The 20,769-nt window shown below is 53.5% G+C and overlaps 1 protein-coding gene across 13 annotated transcripts in view; it reads left to right on the plus strand.

The window, feature by feature from the left end:
- Positions 1 to 20,769, plus strand: part of IQSEC3 (IQ motif and Sec7 domain ArfGEF 3) — a 95,031-nt gene that overhangs the window by 64,965 nt on the left and 9,297 nt on the right. For all 13 annotated transcript variants that reach the window (XR_014803980.1, XR_014803981.1, XR_014803982.1 and 10 more), the window contains 6 exons: positions 7,917 to 8,039; positions 8,503 to 8,669; positions 12,117 to 12,256; positions 13,366 to 13,491; positions 17,558 to 17,657; positions 17,774 to 17,935. Coding sequence is in view for 9 of the 13 variants with exons in the window: in XM_084956963.1 (XP_084813089.1) it covers positions 7,917 to 8,039; positions 8,503 to 8,669; positions 12,117 to 12,256; positions 13,366 to 13,491; positions 17,558 to 17,657; positions 17,774 to 17,935 (818 nt within the window). In the remaining 4 variants the exon portion in view is untranslated. The remainder of the gene's footprint in view (positions 1 to 7,916; positions 8,040 to 8,502; positions 8,670 to 12,116; positions 12,257 to 13,365; positions 13,492 to 17,557; positions 17,658 to 17,773; positions 17,936 to 20,769) is intronic.

Genomic DNA, 20,769 nt, shown 5'->3' on the forward strand with positions numbered 1-20,769 from the left:
TACGTGCGACGCTTCATTTCCCTGCAACACAGACCAACTCCACGCCCCAGTCGGTGTTAACAAGCAATTTCATGCAAGGTTATACCTGTTTGTGCAGATGCAGGGAACATCTGTGCTAACACTTCCGCAGCCCTGTGAGGGGCTTGGCGCTGCCCTGCAGAAACTCGTAGGAAGGAGAGGGAGGCCAGAGCAGGAGCCTGCCACCCCCACTCCGCATCAGTGGCACGTCCCCAGGCAGGTCCAGACAGCACCCGGGAGCAGCCCAATCAGGGCCAGGTTGCCAGGTTCTCATCACTCACTGGCCTGTGTTTGCATTTGAAGGAAGTGGGAATTGTGCACACACCGCTGTCGGCCATATAGAATCCACGGAGCTCTTCCCCTGGCAGCCGAGTCCAGGGTGCCGCTCCAGGTGATCTGGGCCACCAGACAGAGCTTCCAAAGGCACCTGCCACAGGGGTCCTTCCCTAGCTGACCCCCTGCTCATGGTTCCTTCCTTCTTGTGGTGTGTCTGTCTCTCATGCACTCATCCACCCCAGGAATGCTTCATCCGAGGGGTGTGTGAGCCCTTAGAAAGCTGTCAGCAGAGGAGTGAGTGACAGAACCAAATGGACATCTCAGAGGTGTTGTTCCCGGAGATGGTTCGGGGGCAGAGAGGCTGTCACCATCACCGTAGCGGCCAGGCGGCGAGGCCCTTGCCCGCAGTGGCCTCAGGGAGGGTAGCGGTGGGTGGAGCACAGAGGCAGGGAGAGGCAGCAGGGCCTGGGGCCGGGTGGGCAAGAGCAGAGGTAGCCGATCACAGCAACAGCCTCCTGGGCCACTGAGAGTTCCGAACACTCAGTCTTTCCATGTGACTCTGCCTTTGCTTCAGGCCCATTGGAGTAATTTGTGCAGATTATACCAAATAAACATGTAGATATTTTCAGCTTGGAGGGGAGAGAGATGCTAGGTGTGGGGACATTTCATCTGAAGAATTCCTCAAACTAGACATTATGAAATACTTAGAGCAAGTTAAAATAGTAATACTTGGTAAAACATAAGGATATGTACACCCTGAGATGTGACTTTCCTCCCAGAGATGCTAGCACCACTGTGGTCTTGTGACAGTGGCCCAGTACCTGACCTTCATACTCAGCAGCCCTCCTCTGTGCTTAGTAGCACCATTGCTTAACCTGGTCTCTTATAAACACTGTAGATCAACCCCCCACCTCCAATAAATTAACTAGTTAGTGACTAATGATAAAATAATAAGGGTGGGAGTTCCCTGGTGGCACAGAGGGTTAAGGATCTGGCATTGTCACTGTAGCAGCTCAGATCGCTGGTGTGGCAAGGGTTCGATCCCTGGCCAGGGAACTTCCACATCCTTCTGGTGCCATATATATATTATATATAATAATAATTATTATTATTATTGCATTGCAAGAGATAAAGTTAAGAGTTGTAGCATGCATTGGCAACCAGAACCATTGGAATGGGCAGGTACCCTGGGGAGAGGTTGTTAAGAGTGGCCAACCCCAAATCTGACCCCTAAAATCAGAGGTCAGATGGATGGGGTGCCTCCAGAGAGGAAAGGTCAGACTGGGGAAGGGGAAGGGGGTGGAAACAAGAGAGAGGAGTGTTTCAAGAAGGGAGTCTTTTTTTTTTCCCCCGCTGTACAGCATGGGGATCAAGTTACTCTTACATGTATACATTTTTCTCCCCATTCTTTGTTCTGTTGCAATATGAATATCTAGACATAGTTCTCAATGCTACTCAGCAGGATCTCCTTGTAAATCTATTGTAAGTTGTATCTGATAACCCCAAGCTCCCGATCCCTCCCACTCCCTCCCTCTCCCGTTGGGCAGCCACAAGTCTATTCTCTAAGTCCATGATTTTCTTTTTTGTGGAGATGTTCATTTGTGCTGGATATTAGATTCCAGTTATAAGTGATATCATATGGTATTTGTCTTTGTCTTTCTGACTCATTTCACTCAGTATGAGAGTCTCTAATTCCATCCATGTTGCTGCAAATGGCATTATGTCATTTTTTTATGGCTGAGTAGTATTCCATTGTGTGTATATACCACATCTTCCTATTTCAATCATCTGTTGATGGTTGTTTCCATGTTCTGGCTATTGCGAATAGTGCTGCAATGAACATATGGGTGCATGTGTCTCTTTTAAGTAGAGTTTTGTCTGGATATATGCTCAAGAGTGGGATTGCGGGGTCATATGGAAGCTCTATGTATAGGTTTCTAAGGTATCTCCAAACGGTTCTCCATAGTGGCTGTACCAGCTTACATTCCCACCAACAGTGCAGGAGGGTTCAAGAAGGAAGTCTTTAACCACAGTGATGCTGCCGAGAGGCTGGTGGGATAAGGACAGAAGTTGGTGTCACTGGGCTTAGCAACATGGTGGCCAGTGGTAGCCTCGACAGGTTCCGATGGAATGCTGGGGAAGATGCTTGGCTGGAGTGGGTTGAAAAGTGAATGGGATTGAGGAGGTAATAGAAGGGATGGCTTCTAGAAGTTTGGCTCCAAAGAGGAGAAGAGCTTCTGACTAGAGAGCAAGGAAGGGTCCAGGCTGGGTTTTAATTTATGAAATAGACAAGGCAAAACTTTGGGTGCCAATGACAATGATGAGTAGATACTAAACGGATATGAAAGAACATCTCAAACTTCATGTGTCCAAAACACATGAGGTCTCCAGCTCTCCTCCAACACAGGGGTCCACCCATTAAGGACCCACCTCAAAAATGAGGCCCGCTGGGCCACTGGGTGTTCAGGCTTGAGCTCTGAGGCTTTTCCTCACCACCACGCTTCTTCTGTCACCTGGTCCCATCAGTTCTTTCTCTAGACAGTCTCTCACTTTGTCCCCTCAGTTTGCTCCACCTTAGCCCAGGGCCCAGCTTCTTTAGCTCTGGCTCTGCAGGTACATCCGGATGGGCCCCCTGCCTCTCGCTTTCATCTTCCTTCTTCATTCATTCTCTCCCAACACCAGAGAAATCATCTTAAAACAAACTGCATGGTCTCACTCCTCCGACCACACCCTCCCGTGGTCTCCCTCTGGATTCAGGATGGATCCCTCACTCTCCGTCCCCATCGCAGCCTCCTTGGCTCATTCTGGACCTTGAAAGTTCTTTCCAACCACAGGTCCTTGGGATCTGCTGTCCCCCTTCTTCCTGAAAGCTCTTCCCACCCCACCCCTTCCCTTGGTCACCTGGTACTCACCTTTCAGGTCACATCCCCAAAGAATGCCCAAAGAGGTACCTCGGGACATTCGGATAAAAAGTGGGTTTCCTTTGTCCCATCATAAAACCCTGTCCTTTCCCTACATAGGCTTTAATCATAACTATAATGAAATAATTTTTTTCCTTTTTATGGCTGCACTCATAGCATGTGGAAGTTCCCGCTCCAGGGATTGAATTCAAGCTGCATCTGCAGCAACACCAGGTCCTTTAACCCACTGCACCGGGTGCTGGGCCAGGGATTGAACCCACACCTCAGCAGCAATCTGAGCCTCTGCAGTCAGATTCTTAACCCACTGCTTCATGGGAGGAGCTCCTGAAACAATTACTTTTGGCTCTGCATTTAATGTCTGTTTCTCTTCCTGGGACAGGATCTGTGTTTGTGTTGTTTGCCATGTGTTCCAGGTCCCTAGCACAGTGCGCGTATACAGGAGGTGCTCAGTGCATGTGGGAAGGGAGGTCAGGAGGGAGGGCAAGCAACCAGGGGTCAAAGAAAGCCCCAGAAAGCAGAAGGCAGGGGTCAGGAATATGGCCCCTGCTGTGGGCTCTGTGCGCTTGTGTGACTGCTGGTAGCAAAATGGCCCTTGCCCGTGACTCTGTGACGTATCCACTTGCCCCGCCTCAGCCCCTTCTGGGTGTCACCAGGCAGCTGGGTGGCTAGCAGTCCCCAGGGAGAGACACATTAGCTCCAGCCCCCAAGAGAGGACACACCAGGAGTGTGTTGTGTGCAGTCCCTCTGCAGGGCCAGCTCTCTGGTGAATTTCAGTTTCCTCATGGAATAACATCCCACAGGACTGAGGCTGTTGCCCACTTAGTGAAGCACGAGAACAACGCTCAGTAAATGCTAGAGCAGTGGGACCCTGAAGTGGGGAGGCTCTTTCCAGTTTTGGGAGCCCCGGGCAAGCCCCTTTGCCATCTCAGTTTTGCCTTCTGTAAAATGGGGAGACCATGTGTCAGGAACGACCACCCAGAAACGTGTGATTTTTTTTCGCCATAAAGATGACGGGAGAGGAGAGAGGGTTGTAGGCTGTGCAGGTGGAGGCAGCAGACAGGATCTGGACAACTGTCTCCAGGGTGACAGCAAAGAAGGTCGAGGAGGGGAGATTTAAGTGTGAGTAGATACTGCGAAATAAGAGAAGGATGGAGCGGGGAGAAGAGAGGCAGACCGGGGCAGGGAGGGCTGGGCTCCCACATGGGGAGAGGGCAGCATGCTGCCGGGGAGGCTCGGGGACATCGGCCCCGCCCCCAGGTGAGCAAAGTCTCGGCCCACACCTGCCCTAGGAGGGCACAGTGGTTCACGGGAGGAGGTGGGGTGCAGCCACCATCCTGAGCTGTATTCCAAAGGCAGCCAGAAGTGACACCGCCATCCCCTGCTGTCTGGGCACATCACAGAGTCTCGAGAGAGACAGACTGTGGGCCCTCGCTGTGTCTGGGTCCTCAGCAGAGAATGTCACAGTGAGCCGGTGGGGGAGCCCTGAGTCACCTGGCCCAACCCCTGGCTCTGCAGAGAGGAAGCCATTTGTCTCCAAGGGTCAGTAGTGTGTTTCCACCTCTCAGAACAGCTTCTAGTTTTACAGAAAATGTCCAGATTTTTTCTCTAAGATCTGACAACCCCAGATCACCTGCCTGTCAAACACCCATGCCTGTGGTGGCAACTGTAGGGAGGAAGCAGGAAATACGTGTGGATTGCGGGGGTGGGGGGCTGCATCCGGCTTTACCCCATCCCTCCCTCCCCTCCTCACCACCCCCACCACAAAAGCCCCCCCGAGAGCCAAGGGGATACAGGGGGTCCCAGGAGCTCCTGGACGCACATTTTTAAAGCCCCCACTGTGTACTCGGCTCAGCCATTAGTTCTCAGTTTTTAAGAATCAGATGGTGGAGTTCCCATCATGGCTCAGTGGAAACAAATCTGACTGGTATCCATGAGGATGCAGATTTGATCCCTGGCCTCGCTCAGTGGGTTAAGGATCTGGCATTGCCGTTACCTGCGGTGTATGTCACAGACGAGGCTCGATTCTGGCATTGCTGTTGCTGTGGTGTAGACTGATTCTCCTCTACATTGTCTGGTTTGGGGTAGGGTTGGGGCTCTGCATCTTAACCAACTTCCTTGCAGCTTTTCCATGGGGTGCCCCAAGGTGCAGGTATAGCCTCTCTAGCCCATGGCCCGGGTGTCCACCCTCAGAGGCCTCCCCACCCAGTGGCCACAAATGAGTCACCCCGCACCCTGCTCTGTGGGCTGGCATTTCCACTTGGCTGAGCTCCCGTCCTGCTCCTTACCTGGGAGGCTCATTACCAGAGCTTTTAGCTGCAGCTCTGAGTGCAGAGCAGCTGGGTCACCTGAACAAAGGGCTGGAAGATAGGCCGCCATGCTTGGCTGGGCACATCCGCCCTCTCCCAGCTGCTGCACCGCTGCCTCCTGATGCCTCCCTAGGTGCCTGGGCCTCTAGCACCCACACCCCATCATGGGGTCAGCCCTGGTCCAGAGCCTGGGGGACGGTCCATGGACAGAAGCTCTGGGAGGGGCATGGGGTGCCAGGACCTCAGGGTTCAGAGTCTTGCAGACAGAGGACAGAGGCCAGTCCTGGGCAGTGGCTGGACATCAGACTGGAAGGACCAGGGTCCTGCTGTGGCCTCTGGGGAGCCAGGCCTCTGTGTCAGGGATGGCCAGGCTGGGCATCGCTGCCTCCTGCTTGGCTCCGCAAGAGTTGGCAGGGATGGGGCCCTGGGTTGCAGGGCAGCCATGTGCTGCCCCTGCTCCACACCCAGGCCCGCCTGGCCCAGCCGCTGTGCTTCTTCCCCTCACCTCCTCGGCCTTTCCCTGTCCGTCTTCTGTCTTTCCCTCTTTCTCCTCTTGTCTTTGTTTTGCCCCTGTTCTCTAGCTCTCTCCCTCTCTGTCTCCCACTGGACTCTCCATCCCTGTCTCTCTCACTGACTCCGTCTCTGTCTCCCTCCCCTGGCTCCCCGCTCCAGCTCCAGGCCCTCTTGCTCCCTGGCTGCTCTGGTTCACCCCCTCCAGTCGGCATCACTGTCTGGCTCTATTGTGCTGGGCTCCTGTCTCCTGACTGGGCTGGGCTTGGGGACATACACGTGCGGGCCCTGTGATGCTGCTCTCAGAGTCCACGTGCCCTTCACCTGGGGATGGTTCAGGGAAGAGGTGACAGGAGCTGCCCAGAACTCAGAACAGCCTCTTACCTGCTGGACTGCTGTCTGTCTCAGATGCCGAGACGCTGCCGGTTCTCATCCCTGGACCAAATCCTTGCCTCCACCTCCCAGCCCCACCTCTGGCCCCTTTCTATGCAGGGGGACAAGCCTGAGGGCAGGTGTCTGGCCATCTGCCTGGTCCTAGGGGGAGAGAACCCCCGGCCCTGGCCTCTCTGGGTGGCTCAGTGAGGCCTCCCCTCCTTGCTCCCAGGAGGAGTGGGGCAGGCAGGGGCCCTGACCGTTGCCACGCGGGCTCCTTGCTTTCCCCTAAAAACTGGCAGCAGAGCCAGGATCGAGCAGGGGTATCTGAGTCTCCCAGGCCATGGGCAGCATGGAACCTGGGGTCACGGAGGGGGTGGGTCCTGCTCAGGGCGTGTCGCCCTGCTCACCCAGCCCCTTGGCCAGTGTCTCCTGAGTCTGTGCATGTGCTGGGCACTGAGCCACACTCTGCGGGCAGGGCCGGTGGGCCGTGGTGTCCAGGGCTGTGACCCTGATGGCATCATTGTGGGCTGTAGGAGCAGAGAGAGGGCCATGTGGTGGGGGTAAGGGGAGCAGCAGGGAGAGAGTGGACTAGGGCGAGGGAGCAGGAAGGCACCGTCCGCTCCACACAGAAGCCTCTGTGGACCGCGGGGTGTCAGGCCTGCTGCCTTGTGGGGGCGGACCCTCTGCTCACTGCTCCTGGCCTCGGGGACAGGGCCCCCAGGGAGGGTAAGGCGGGCTGTGCTGGGGGTTGGGTGGACCTGGTCCCAGACCCCCAGGAAGAGCAGGCCAAGCCAGAGGAGTGAGACTGCCCAGCGGGGCGCCTGGCCTGAGCTTCCCCACAAAGTGGAGGCATTCAGAGGCAAATTCTCCAGGGTCAGAGGTGGCACTTCAGAGGTGGAAGAGCCCTTGGGGAGCAGGACTCTGACCCTCCCTTCTCAGAAGAAGAAACCGAGGTTCCAAGAGGGGCGACTGAGACCCCAGGTCTGGCCCAGGCCCAGAATCCTGCTGCGTCTGTCACACTGTGAGCAGGGGTGGAGGCGCCTTGGCCACGGACACCCAGACCCAGGAGGGCTGGTGTAAGATGAGGTCCCCAAATGGAAGCGGACACCAGAGAGAAAGATAGACACCCCCGGACGGAGGAGGAAACCATGTCTGCCCACAGTTTAAACTTCTGACTCCGGAAACTCTGGGAGGAAAGGACTCAGGATTTGGAAGCGAGGAGGCCTGGCCCAGCCTCCCCGGCCCCAGCACCTGCACAGCTGGCCGGCGGCTGTCTTGGGCCCAGGTTCCTAGCAGCTCTGGTGCTTCACAGGCTCATCAGGGGAGCAGAGCTGTGAGGGGTCCTCCCGGGCTATGGAAGGAGCCCCTGGGGTGGATCGATTCCCCCGCCAAGAGGGTGGTAGGGTCGGGGGGGGGCAGCAGCAAGTGGGCTGTGCCCTTCTCCTCGCTCTGGAGGGTGGAGGGAAGTCCGGCCGACCTCGCTCACCATCCCGTCCCCTCCCGCCCTCAGCTGCGTGGTGGACGAGATGGACTTCTCTGCCATGGAGCTGGACGAGGCCCTGCGCAAGTTCCAGGCACACATCCGCGTGCAGGGGGAGGCCCAGAAGGTGGAGCGGCTCATCGAGGCCTTCAGGTGGGACCCCTTCCCCAGCCCCACTCCCCTTGCACACGCCCAGGCCTGGAGGGAGGGTGGCTGGGCAAGGAGCTGCTGTGAGCCTGGGGGATGGAAGTCGGGGCTAGGGATACAGGAGGGGAGGAAAGAGGAGGGACAGAACCCCTCGGGCCCTCTAAGCTGGAGCAGCACCGGGCTGCCAAGTGGCCTGCAGTACCTCACTTGTCCCCATCAGCTGGCACATCTCTACCAAGCAGCTATGTTTGGCTGGCACAGGAGGGGGGGTCTGTGGGTATGTGATACCTTCCTGGTCCCCTGGGTGGGGACAAGGACCAGGGTCAAGGGCAGACAGTGGTCAGTGGGGTGAGAGGGAGCCTCTCTGGGCCTCAGCCCTCAGAGAACCGGACACTTGCCTGAATCCCCCCACTGCCGGCGCTCGGGGAGGGTGGGATCCCTGACACCCACACCGTGTCCCCTGCCCCAGCCAGCGCTACTGCATGTGCAACCCCGAGGTGGTGCAGCAGTTCCACAACCCGGACACCATCTTCATCCTGGCCTTCGCCATTATCCTGCTCAACACCGACATGTACAGCCCCAACATCAAGCCCGACCGGAAGATGATGCTGGAAGACTTTATCCGGAACCTGCGAGGTAGGAGGGCTGGGGCCGCCGCTCGGCCTCTTCCTGGGAGTCTCATCCCCAACCATGGACTGCCCCCCCGCCCCGGGGGTCCAGGGCGCTGGACACTGCTCTCTGGGCCTGGTCAGGCACTGCAGACTGGAGAAGCTGCCTGCAGGCCAGGCATGGGGCGGGCGGGGGGTGGGGGGGAGTGGATCGCAGTTTCCAAGATCCAGGGCCCCCGGGCGGTGCCCTTTGCCCTCCGTGGAACATCCGCCTTTGGGTGACCTCCAGGTCCTGGTACCACAGCTGGTGGCTGGATGGTACCAGCCCTTCCTCCTCCACGATTTGGGAGAGAAGAGCCAGTTAGGTCTTGGGTGCATTGATATCGGTGGCCTTGGGATAACTTGATGGCATTTACCAGGAGAGACCTCTCCGAATGGATGTGTGTTGGATTCCAGTTTCCTGGACTTCATTGCTTCCTCGGGTTTAGTTTACTTCTGGAGAAAAGGTACCCTGGAGACACACGTTTTAAGAGCTTGCATATCGGGATGTGTCTTTTTCTGTCTTCGCTCCTGGCTGAGAGCAGGTTCCAGGCTGGAAACTCTGAACTAGAATCTTGAAGGTGTTGCTCTGTGGTCCGTCAGCTGTCAGTGCTCCTACTGTTACAACTCCTGACCTTCTGCTCCTATATCTTTGTGCTCTCTCTGAACATTTTGACGTTCTTCTGTGTGTCCTATGGATTCTGAATTTTCATCGCGATGTGCCTTGTTATGGTTCTTTTTTCATCCATTGTGCTGGGTACTGTGTTCTTCCTTTGAGTCTAGAAACACATGCCTCCAATTGTAGGAACTTTGCTTAAATAGTGCCTTTGATCATTTTCCCTCTCTATTTTCTCTGTACTCTTGCCAAATCTCTGATTATTCGGCTGTTAGACCTCCTAATTTGAGCCTCTGATCTTTATCACTTTCTATCTGCCATCATTGTCTTCTTCGTCGTCGTCTTTTTTTTTGGTCCACGCCTTTGGCATGCAGAAGTTCCCCAGCCAGGGATTCGACCTGCACCACTGCAATAACTTGAGCCACAACAGTGACACCACCAGATCCTTAACTGCTAGGCCACCGTGGCACTTCTCGTTTGACTTGCTTGAAGATGCCACTCAGTTTTATCTTTCAAGTCTCCTACTAAATTTTTCGTTTCTGCTGTCACACTTTTCATTCTCAAGAACTCTTTTGCTCTCCAAATGTTCCTCTTTTACAGCATTTCGTTGCTGTTTTGTAGGTGCAATATCTTCTCGTATATCTCTGAAGATAGGAATGCTCTCTTTTAGCTTGTCTGTTTCAGGTTCTTCCTGCTTCCCTGTTTCTTCTACATTCCTTTTTCACTTTTTCTCATACTCTTCCTCTTTTGTGTGAGAGACTCTCCATACCTAGATGATGAAACTTGGTGGTCCATTCATATTTAAGAGTGAGCCACTCCGAGACTGATGAAGACTCTGGGTGTGGGGGGGTTGCCGGTGGACCGTCTCATGAAAGGAATTTACTTGAGCTGTTTCACTGGGAGACCTGAGTGCAGTCTCTTTAGATCTTTTCTCCTGTGCTTCCCTCTGAAGAGACCTCTCCAATCAGAGGGTAGGAGTCTGGCCACCAACAGTCTGAGATCTTTGTGGGAAATGGGGCCAAGGGAGGGGGTCTCCTAACAGGAGGCATCAACTCCACCCCCCAGTTTTCAGCACAGACTCCCACCCCTGGCTGGGCCCGGGGTCTTTCCAAAGGATGACCCGCCATCAGAAGATGGGAGTAGTGGAGGAAGGGACAGGGATGTCCACCGGCTTTTTTGTGGTTGTTGTTGTTGTTGTTGCTTTTTTAGGGCCGCACCAGATGCATATGGAGGTTCCAGGCTAGGGGTAAAATTGGAGCTACAGCTGCTGGCCTATGTCACAGCAACGCAGGATCTGAGCCACATCTGTGACTTATACCACAGCCACAGCAATGCTGGATCCTTAACCCACTGAGCAAGGCCAGGGATCAAACCCACATCTTCGTGGTTACTAGTCAGATTCATTTCCCTGTGCCAGGACAGGAACTCCCTCTACCTGCTTTTTAAACTGATTTTCAACCACCTTTGCTGTCTCGAGCCCACCTCCACCTCCACCAACTCCAAACCCTGCTGGTGGTTCTGAGCCTTTTAGCCTCTCTGCCGGCTTCCATTTCCACTTTCTCAAGTTTGCTGATCCATACATGGATTCACCCACTTTCAGGTCCCCTGGTGCCACTGCCTCTTCCCCTATGTCTGCTTTAAAAAAAGAAAGAAAAAAAAAAAAAAAAAACCCTTTTCCAGGGCATCCAGAAGGAACAAAGGTGAGCCACCTGCATTTCCACCTGGGGCCCTTGTGCTCAGTCCCTAGTCTGCTTCTTCTTGCCCCCAGCCTGGCTTCTTCCAGGCCCCCGGAACCGCATAGTGCCTCTTCCTGACTTTCAGAACCAAGCTCAGAGGTGGAGGAAACGGGGTCAATACAGGGAGCTGCTCACACAATATGTAATGTCCTCTCAGCACCTAAGGAAACTCCTTGGAGAGCACTTGCCCAAGATGTTTTTATTTTAATTATTTTTTTGGTCTTTTTAGGGCTGCACCCATGGCATATGGAGGTTCCCAGGCTAGGGGTTGAATGAGAGCTGCATCTGCCGGCCTACACCACAGCCACAGCAACGCCGGACCCTTAACCCACTGAGTGAGGCCAGGGATTGAATCTGCATCCTCATGGATGCTAGTCAGATTCATTTCCTCTGAGCCACGAAGGGAATATCCCAAGATGTTTTATTTTTAATTTTTCCCTCTTAAGAAAAACATGTATAATCATTAAAGAAAGATTTAGAGAAAGTAGAAAGAAGACATGTTTTTATGGCCTCTGTTTCTGCCTCCTGGGGAAGTTGTTTTCAAGGTGGTATGTCTCGTGCTGGGATGTTTTGTTACCAGAGTCTGATGGGTTCTGAAGTGGGAGAGGGGTGGTGGCCTCTTTGCTGCATCCCCACAGGGGCTGCTCTGCCCTCCTTCACTTAATGTCTCTCCCCCCCAGTGCTCCCACTCAGCAGGAGCCCCAAACTCCCTTCTGGAGGGGAGGGAGGGCCTGAGAACAAGACAGGACAGGGCGATGATGCCCGCGGGGCAGAGTCGGGCTGGGAGTTGTTAAGAGAAGAGGACTTCAGGCGCAAAGGCAGGACCATGAGCGTTGGGAGATGGGGCAGAGGCTCTGAGCAGCAGGAGGCAGGGCTGAGGGTGTGTGTCTTAGCAGCTCTGGTGCCCGGCCAGGGAGCTGGCCCCTAATTTAGAGGCTGCGGGGAGCCAGCCATTGAAGGTTTGGAACAGGGACGAGGCAAAAGCCGGGCCACCCTTCGGGAGCAGCAGTCAAGAAGGGCTTCCCTTCTCTGGCTTCAGGCCCCTGACACCCCCTTCCCTCTCCACGTCCATGTCCATCCGCAGGTGTGGATGACGGCGCCGACATCCCCAGGGAGCTGGTAGTCGGCATCTATGAAAGGATCCAGCAGAAGGAGCTCAAGTCCAACGAGGACCATGTCACGTATGTCACCAAGGTGGAGAAGTCCATCGTGGGCATGAAGACAGTAAGTGGCGCTCACCCCAGGGGCGGGGGTGGGGGAGGGGAGGCGAGGGGTCACTTCCCTCTGAGGCTCCGGCTCCATCTCCTTCCCTTTCCTTCTTCCTGCCACCTCCACGCCTTCTCCTCCCGGCTTTCCCCTTATCCACTCACATGGTTCCTGAGTGTGCGGGGCCCGGCTCCTCCTTCCTCCTGCTTCATCCGCTCCTTGCCCTCAGCACCAGCCGCTGCGGTGGGAGAGACTAAAGTGAGACGCGGGGAAAGACTGCCCAGTGCTCAAGGGTGGGAGCATCTGGAAAGCCCGATAGGAGGTTTGGGTGGGATGGATCCTGGACGGTCCCTTCTATGGAGTAGAAGGCAGGAAAGGGGTGAAGCCAGCTCTGGCCCGTGGGATCTCAGACCGTGGGGTGCCCCTGGCTTGGGGCCCGTGTCGTGGCTTGCAGTTTGTTCCGAGCTTGTGAGGATTCTTAAGGGAGCATCCTCTGTAATCGTCAGCAGAGGCTCTTTATTCCATAAACATAAGGTTCTAGTCTCCATCTCCCTAACCAACCCTAACAGCTCCAGTTCCTCCTCCCCAAATTGCTGGCCTAGGGGGGCAGTTTGGGGACCTTATCCGAGGCTCTGCGCTGGACCCCTCCACCCAGCAGCGTGGGGTGGTCTTTTCTGGCCAGAGCCCTGAGTGTTGAGGTCATCACCTCTGTTGGGTTTGTGGACGCCCCTGGGCTATTTCACACACTGGAGCAGATGCCAGGTATCCCCGTGACCCTTCCCTCTTGCACACTTGTGTTTGGGTGTGCAACAGAGAAAGGTGCAGCCTGGGATGTGGGGGTGCCCTCAAGAAGGCCTCAGAGGGAAAGGGGTGCACAGTGACCAGATTTGAACAATCCGAAGGCTCTTCCCAGTTTCCTCTCCCCACCTCTTATCACCTCACTTCCTCTAGCACCGTGAATCCCTCTCACCCAGCCCTGCTCCCCAAGGAGCACGATGAAGAGGAAGGAGCCCCAGGAGGAAAGGGAAGGGTTAGGGTCCCCCGGGGCCTGCATCTACTCTCCTGGAAGCAGGTGCTGGGGGCGTGGCCTCTGCAGCCCCCCTTGAGCGCTGTGCCCCCCGGCCCAGGTGCTGTCGGTGCCCCACCGCCGCCTGGTCTGCTGCAGCCGGCTCTTCGAGGTGACGGACGTGAACAAGCTGCAGAAGCAGGCCGCGCATCAGAGGGAGGTGTTCCTCTTCAACGACCTGCTGGTGGTGAGCGGGGACCCGGGAGAGGCGGGGCCCAGAGTGGGCACCTCGTGGCTGATCCCCTACATCGCAGGGGGCGGGGGTGAGGAGCCCTGGCAGATGAAGCCGAGGCTCGGGAGGTACAGTGGGTCTGAAAGGGCAGGTGCTGTCCCCGGGCCTAGGGCAATGCTGGTGTGTGTGCGAGTGCGTGTATGTGCGCATGTGTGCACACGTCTGTAGGTGCTGGTCCTCTGCTCTTTGAACCCAGGTATCCATTCAACACGTGTGTGTGAGTGTCGGCTCTGTACCAGGCATTGTCCCAAGTGCTGGGAAGCAGCCGTGAAGGGGACGCCTGTCTTTCCCTCACACCCCCCATCCTCCCCACCCATGAGGCGTACTGGCACTCCCTCTAAACCTGTCCCAAATCGAACGACCCCCGCCTGAGGTCCGCCTGCCCGCACACCCACCTCACCCGCCTCCACACCTCCTCTCTGCTGCTTGGCCCCTGCCTCCTGGCCAGGCTCCATCCCTCTCAGGCCTCGATCTGCTCTGGAAAATCTCCCCAGACTGCACAACCCCTTCCCTCCCCTCATTTAGTTCCAACACCCTTCCCGATCACCCCACAGGAGGCCCACCCACTCACTGTCCAGTCTCACTAGACGTCACTTCAAAACATGCACCAGTTTCTGCAGTTACCCTATTTATCCATTTCTTCACTTTGCTTTTTCGCTTCTCCTGCGTATTGATTGATCCTCTGATTGATTTACACCTGAGGGTCTTCCTCCACCAGCACCAGCCCCTTGAGGACAGGGCTCCCCCCTCCTCTCCTGGGCCCCTGAGCCCAGCTCATCTGTATGTGGAGCAACTGCTACCCGAGCTCTCTTCTCAGTAGGGAAGGGAGATAGAAAATAATTAAGAAAACAGGAGTTCCCTTCGTGGCTCAGCGGAAACAAATCTGACTAGCATCCATGAGTACACAGGTTCAATCCTTGGCCTTGCTCGGTGGGTTAGGGATCCAACATTGCCATTAGCCGTGACGTAGGTTGCAGATGCGGCTCAGATCTGGCATTGCTGTGGCTGTGGTGTAGGCTGACAACTACATCTCCAATTCGACCCCTGGCCTGGGAACCTCCATATGCCATGGGTGCAGCCTTAAAAAAAAAAGACAAAAAAAAAAAAATTTAAGAAAACAAGTGAAGGAGTTCCCGTCGTGGCGCAGTGGTTAACGAATCCGACTAGGAACCATGAGTTGCGGGTTAGGTCCCTGCCCTTGCTCAGTGGGTTAACGATCTGGCGTTGCCGTGAGCTGTGGTGTAGGTTGCAGACGCGGCTCGGATCCCGTGTTGCTGTGGCTGTGGCGTAGGCCAGTGGCTACAGCTCCGATTCAACCCCTAGCCTGGGAACCTCCATATGCCGCGGGAGCGGCCCAAGAAATAGCAACAACAACAACAACAACAACAAAAAAGACAAAAGACGAAAAAAAAAAAAAGAAAAGAAAACAAGTGAAATACTATCAAACTGGGGAAGGTACCATGAAGACAAGGCAGGGTGGCAGAATACGGTACCTGGAGTTAAGGTGGATTTTTTTCCCCCTTTATTTTGTTTTTGTTAGATAGGATGATCAGGGAAGGAGTCTCTAAGGAGGCAGCATTTAAGATCTAAGTAATACGATACCTTTTAAAATTGTACCTCACAAAATCAAATACCTCGGAATACACCTGACCAAGGAGGTAAAGGACCTATATGCCGAGAACTATAAAACTTTAATCAAAGAAATCAAAGAAGATGTAAAGAAATGGAAAGATATTCCATGTTCCTGGATTGGGAAAATCAATATTGTAAAAATGGCCATACTACCCAAAGCAATCTACAGATTCAATGCAATCCCTATCAAATTACCCATGACATTTTTCACAGAACTAGAACAAACAATCCAAACATTTATATGGAACAACAAAAGACCCAGAATCGCCAAAGCAATCCTGAGAAACAAAAACCAAGCAAGAGGCATCACTCTCCCAGACTTCAAGAAATACTACAAAGCCACAGTCATCAAAACAGTGTGGTATTGGTACCAAAACAGACAGCCAGACCAATGGAACAGAATAGAGAATCCGGAAATAAACCCTGACACCTATGGTCAATTAATCTTTGACAAGGGAGGCAAGAACATAAAATGGGAAAAAGAAAGTCTATTCAGCAAGCATTGCTAGGAAACCTGGACAGCTGCATGCAAAGCAATGAGACTAGAACACACCCTCACACCATGCACAAAAATAAACTTAAAATGGCTGAAAGACTTAAATATACGACAGGACACCATCAAACTCCTAGAAGAAAACATAGGCAAAACACTCCCTGACATCAACATTATGAATATTTTCTCAGGTCAGTCTCCCAAAGCAGTAGAAATTAGAGCAAAAATAAACCCATGGGACCTCATCAAACTGAAAAGCTTTTGCACAGCAAAGGAAACCAAAAAGAAAACAAAAAGACAACTTACAGAATGGGAGAAAATAGTTTCAAATGATGCAACTGACAAGGGCTTAATCTCTAGAATATATAAGCAACTTATACAACCCAACAGCAAAAAAACCAATCAATCAATGGAAAAATGGGCAAAAGATCTGAATAGACATTTCTCCAAAGAAGATAGACAGATAGCCAACAAACACATGAAAAAATGCTCAACATCGCTGATTATAAGAGAAATGCAAATCAAAACTACCATGAGATACCACCTCACACCAGTCAGAATGGCCATCATTAATAAATCCACAAATAACAAGTGCTGGAGGGGCTGTGGAGAAAAGGGAACCCTCCTGCACTGTTGGTGGGAATGTAAACTGGTACAGCCACTATGGAGAACAGTTTGGACATACCTTAGAAATCTATACATAGAACTTCCATATGACCCCGCAATCCCACTCTTGGGCATCTATCCGGACAAAACTACTTAAAAGAGACACATGCACCCGCATGTTCATTGCAGCACTATTCACAATAGCCAGGACATGGAAACAACCCAAATGTCCATCGACAGATGATTGGATTTGGAAGAGGTGGTATATATACACAATGGAATACTACTCAGCCATAAAAAAGGATGACATAATGCCATTTGCAGCAACATGGATGGAACTAGAGAATCTCATGCTGAGTGAAATGAGCCAGAAAGACAAATACCATATGATATCACTTATAACTGGAATCTAATATCCAGCACAAATGAACATCTCCTCAGAAAAGAAAATCAGGGACTTGGAGAAGAGATTTGTGGCTGCCTGATGGGAGGGGGAGGGAGTGGGAGGGATCGGGAGCTTGGGCTTATCAGACACAACTTAGAATAGATTTACGAGGAGATCCTGCTGAATAGCATTGAGAACTTTGTCTAGATGCTCATGTTGCAACAGAAGAAAGGGTGGGGAAAAAAATGTAATTGTAATGTATACATGTAAGGATAACCTGACCCCCTTGCTGTACAGTGGGAAAATAAAAATAAAATAAAATAAAAGAGACGAGATAATTTGCAATGGGTGTGGACTCAAGAATAAAGTGAAAAGAATACAATAAATTATTCTTGATGGAAATTAAAAAAAAAAAAGATCTAAGTAATAAGAGTAACCCAGCTATGCAAGGAGAGTTGTGAACGGAATAGCAGATGCAAAGGCCCTGTGGTGGGACCGAGCCTGCCCTGTAGAAGCTACAGCTATGGCCTGAACATAAAACCAGCAGGGCAGGGGCCAGATCAGGTGGGCCTTACAGACCAGGGCAAGAGATGTGGACTGGCCTCCAAGTGCAGTGGGAATGGCCACTGGAGGGTTTTGTGCAGCAAAAACTGGTGTTTTGATATTGTGAGTTTGCATGTGTGGGGGGGGTGCGCACGTGTGTGTGTGTGTGTGTGTGTGTGCGCGCGCGCGCGCACGCGTGCGCAAAGGTACCCTCAGCATGTAAGTCAGCACAAGTGTGCATGTCTTCCTGTGTGTTTACTTGGGTTCACACGAGCCTCTGGCTGTTCACTCGTCCAGGTGTGTAAGGCATGTTTACATGAGCGCATACCTCTCAGGGCACCCCGTCTCCCTCTCTTGGACAGATCCTCAAACTCTGCCCCAAGAAGAAGAGCGCCTCCACGTATACCTTCTGCAAGGCCGTGGGCCTGCTGGGCATGCAGTTCCACCTCTTTGAGAACGAGTGTAAGTCTCAGGCCCGGGATGTGGTGGAGGAGGGAGGGGGAGGGGCAGCCCTGAAGCGGGCCCTGCCTCCCCTGTGGCTGCTCACAGCCCCTGGGGGCCTGGGGTCTGGTTTCCAGATTACTCTCATGGCATCACACTGGTGACCCCGCTCTCGGGCTCTGAGAAGAAGCAGGTGCTGCATTTCTGCGCGCTGGGCTTGGATGAAATGCAGAAGTTCGTGGAGGACCTGAAGGAGTCCATCGCGGAGGTGACGGAACTGGAGCAGATCCGGATCGAGTGTAAGGATGTGGTCCCCCCCAGACTGGTCAGCAGAAGCAGGGTCCCTTGGAGACAGACACTCCCTGCCCCCCACTTGGAGCGAGTGCAGCTGAGCAAGGCCCCTCCGGCCCTCCCCACCCCCAGCCCCACTGCACCGCCACGGCTGATGGATGGTTGGTGATTAAGCCGAGGCACACGAGAGCATGCACACATGTGTGCACAGGTAGCCGGGCCGTGGGGCTACATGCGGGCCCCTCAGAACTGAGCACTCTGCTGGGTTTGACCAGGACCCGCAAGCCGGCTGGCCCTAAAGACAGGCATGCAAATTGAGGGGGACTGGGCCGGGCGCGCCTCTTCCCACAGCCCCCCCTGCATGGCCTCGTCCTCGATCCAGTCCATCAACCTGGTTGTTTGATGTCCTTCATGTCTTTTAACCAGAAATAGTAACTCCCCCGCCCTTAGTTTTTCATAACATCGTCTTCTTAAAGAGTCCAGGCTGGCTTTTTTTTTTTTTTTTTTTTTCTTTTTGCTATTTCTTGGGCCGCTCCCGCGGCATATGGAGGTTCCCAGGCTAGGGGTCGAATCGGAGCTGTAGCCACCGGCCTATACCAGAGCCACAGCAACACGGGATCCGAGCCGCGTCTGCAACCTACACCACAGCTCACGGCAACGCCGGATCGTTAACCCACTGAGCAAGGGCAGGGACCGAACCCACAACCTCATGGTTCCTAGTCGGATTCATTAACCACTGCACCACGACGGGAACTCTTTTTTAAAAAATATTCTTAAATGGCTGTATCCTGGTATATGGAAGTTCCCGGGCCAGGCACTGAATCTGAGCCACAGCTGTGGGAATGCCCAATCCTTTAACCCATTGCACCAGGCCAGGGAGTAAACCTGCGCCTCCACGTCAACCTGAGCAGCTGCAGTTGGATGTTGAACCCAACTGCACCACGGCAGGAACGCTAGGCTGACTTGCTGACTGCCCCTCACCTTAAAGTTGTCTTTCTGTTCCTCTGAGGAGTACCCAGATTCTTTTTTTTTTTTTTTTTTCCTGGTCTTTTTAAGGCCGCACCCATGGCATATGGAGATTCCCAGGCTAGAGGTCCAAATGGAGCTACAACTGCTGGCCTACACCACAGCCATGGCAATGCGGGACCCAAGCCGCATCTGCAACCTACACCACAGCTCACGGCAACACCACATCCTTAACCCACTGAGTGAGGCCAGGGATCGGACCTGTGTCCTCATGGATGCTAGTCAGATTTGTTTCCGCTGAGCCACGGAGGGAACTCCAGCACCCAGATTCTTGATTGCTCCAGGTCAAGCATTTTAGACAATCTGTGGGCCTCTCCATCTACTCAGGTGGTTTACTGGTTGCTTCTCTGTTCAAGAAAAGAGCAGTGATGCCCTGTGGTCTCCTCCCACCTGCTAGCTTCCCTATTGAAGCATCACAGTGGCTTCAGAGAGTCTTTAAAGGAAAATTAAACAAGAATAGATTCAGAAACTAAAACAGGAAATAAAAATAGACTCCAGGCCTGCCTTATATGGCCACTTAGTTGAAAAGTATTCCTAAATCAGTATAAATCCATTAGGCAGAAGGAAAGGCGGTGCAGGTCTTTGAGCAGGGGGCCAGACACCAGGGCGGTGCCATTTCATCACTATCCTTGGAGCACCCACCGTGCACAGGGAGGCTGCAAGGTGGGTGTTGGTGCCCAATTCACAGATGAGACTCAGAGCCATTAAGGGATGTGTCTAAGGTACGTGGAAGAAGCAGAGGCCCTGACACTAGCATTTAAATCTGATTCTGAGGGTCATGTCCTTTCCACTCGGAAAGTGAGAGGATAGCTTCTGTTTATAATGTCCTAAGAAAACAAGGAAATCAGGCTAAAACAAAAAGCCAGCAGACCAGACTGTGTACCTAACTCAGTAACTGCCTGGGAGTAAATTCCTTTCTGCTCTCCGTTGGCTACTTGAGTTCAGGGCTGGAACAGACTCTTTGGAATGCCACCTCGGCTGCTGCCCGTGGACATTCTCAAGGACATCTCTCGTCATCAGAATGTCCCAGACGAGCCCACAGAGCCTCGGAGCACAGTGCCCACGGGCAGGCACCAGCGTGGCTGGTGGAGGCCCCTTTCCCTGACCAGCCTGTCCCTCCAAATAGGAAGGGGTGGCTGTCGCTGGCATCTGAGCATCAGGGGTGAATGTCCTCTCCTGTGTCCAGAGGGCAGGGGGGTGGGGCTGGCTCATCCCTGCTCCTCTTCTTCAGGTGGAGAGAAAAGGAAGAAAGCTGAGGAGAGAGGGAGGGCTGGTGGGGAGGAAAGGAAATAGAGAAGTAGGGAAAAACGGCACCGAGTCCCCTGTGTTGAGCGCTTGCCACGCGCCTGGCACTGGGCTGGACGCCGAACCTGTTGAAGATTGCTGCCACATCTTCCCATGAGGGGCCCAGTATCGTCTTCACCTACAAATAAGGAACTTAAGGAAGTTCGAATTCAGGCAGCAACAAAACAAGATTTGCACACAGGTCCCTCGGACCCATTGCATATCATCACCACGCTAACTTCTCCAAAGCCAAGGTGGCCCCTCTGGGGCAGCGGAACAGCTCCCCCTTCAGTAAAAATACTAAGTATTGATCGACGGCGTGACTCAGACAATCGGCACAGATGGTTCTAGTGGGGGGTTTGCAGGCTGGTGTCCCCGGATTGTAGGTGACCAGAGAGGCAGAGAAGGGGACCCAAGAGAAGAGCTTTAATAAAGGCAACTTGAGCGATGTCTCTTGAAAAGGAGAAGCTGAGGGTGATTTAATAATGGCTGTCAGATCTCCGAGGAGGGTAACTGGCCGTTCTCCAGCTCC

The sequence above is a fragment of the Sus scrofa genome, chromosome 5, assembly GCF_054392235.1.
Source record: "Sus scrofa isolate SSC_HxYL_T2T_F1_AM1 chromosome 5, Sscrofa_HxYL_maternal_Yorkshire_Landrace_v2.0, whole genome shotgun sequence".
NCBI classification, from domain to species: domain Eukaryota; kingdom Metazoa; phylum Chordata; class Mammalia; order Artiodactyla; family Suidae; genus Sus; species Sus scrofa.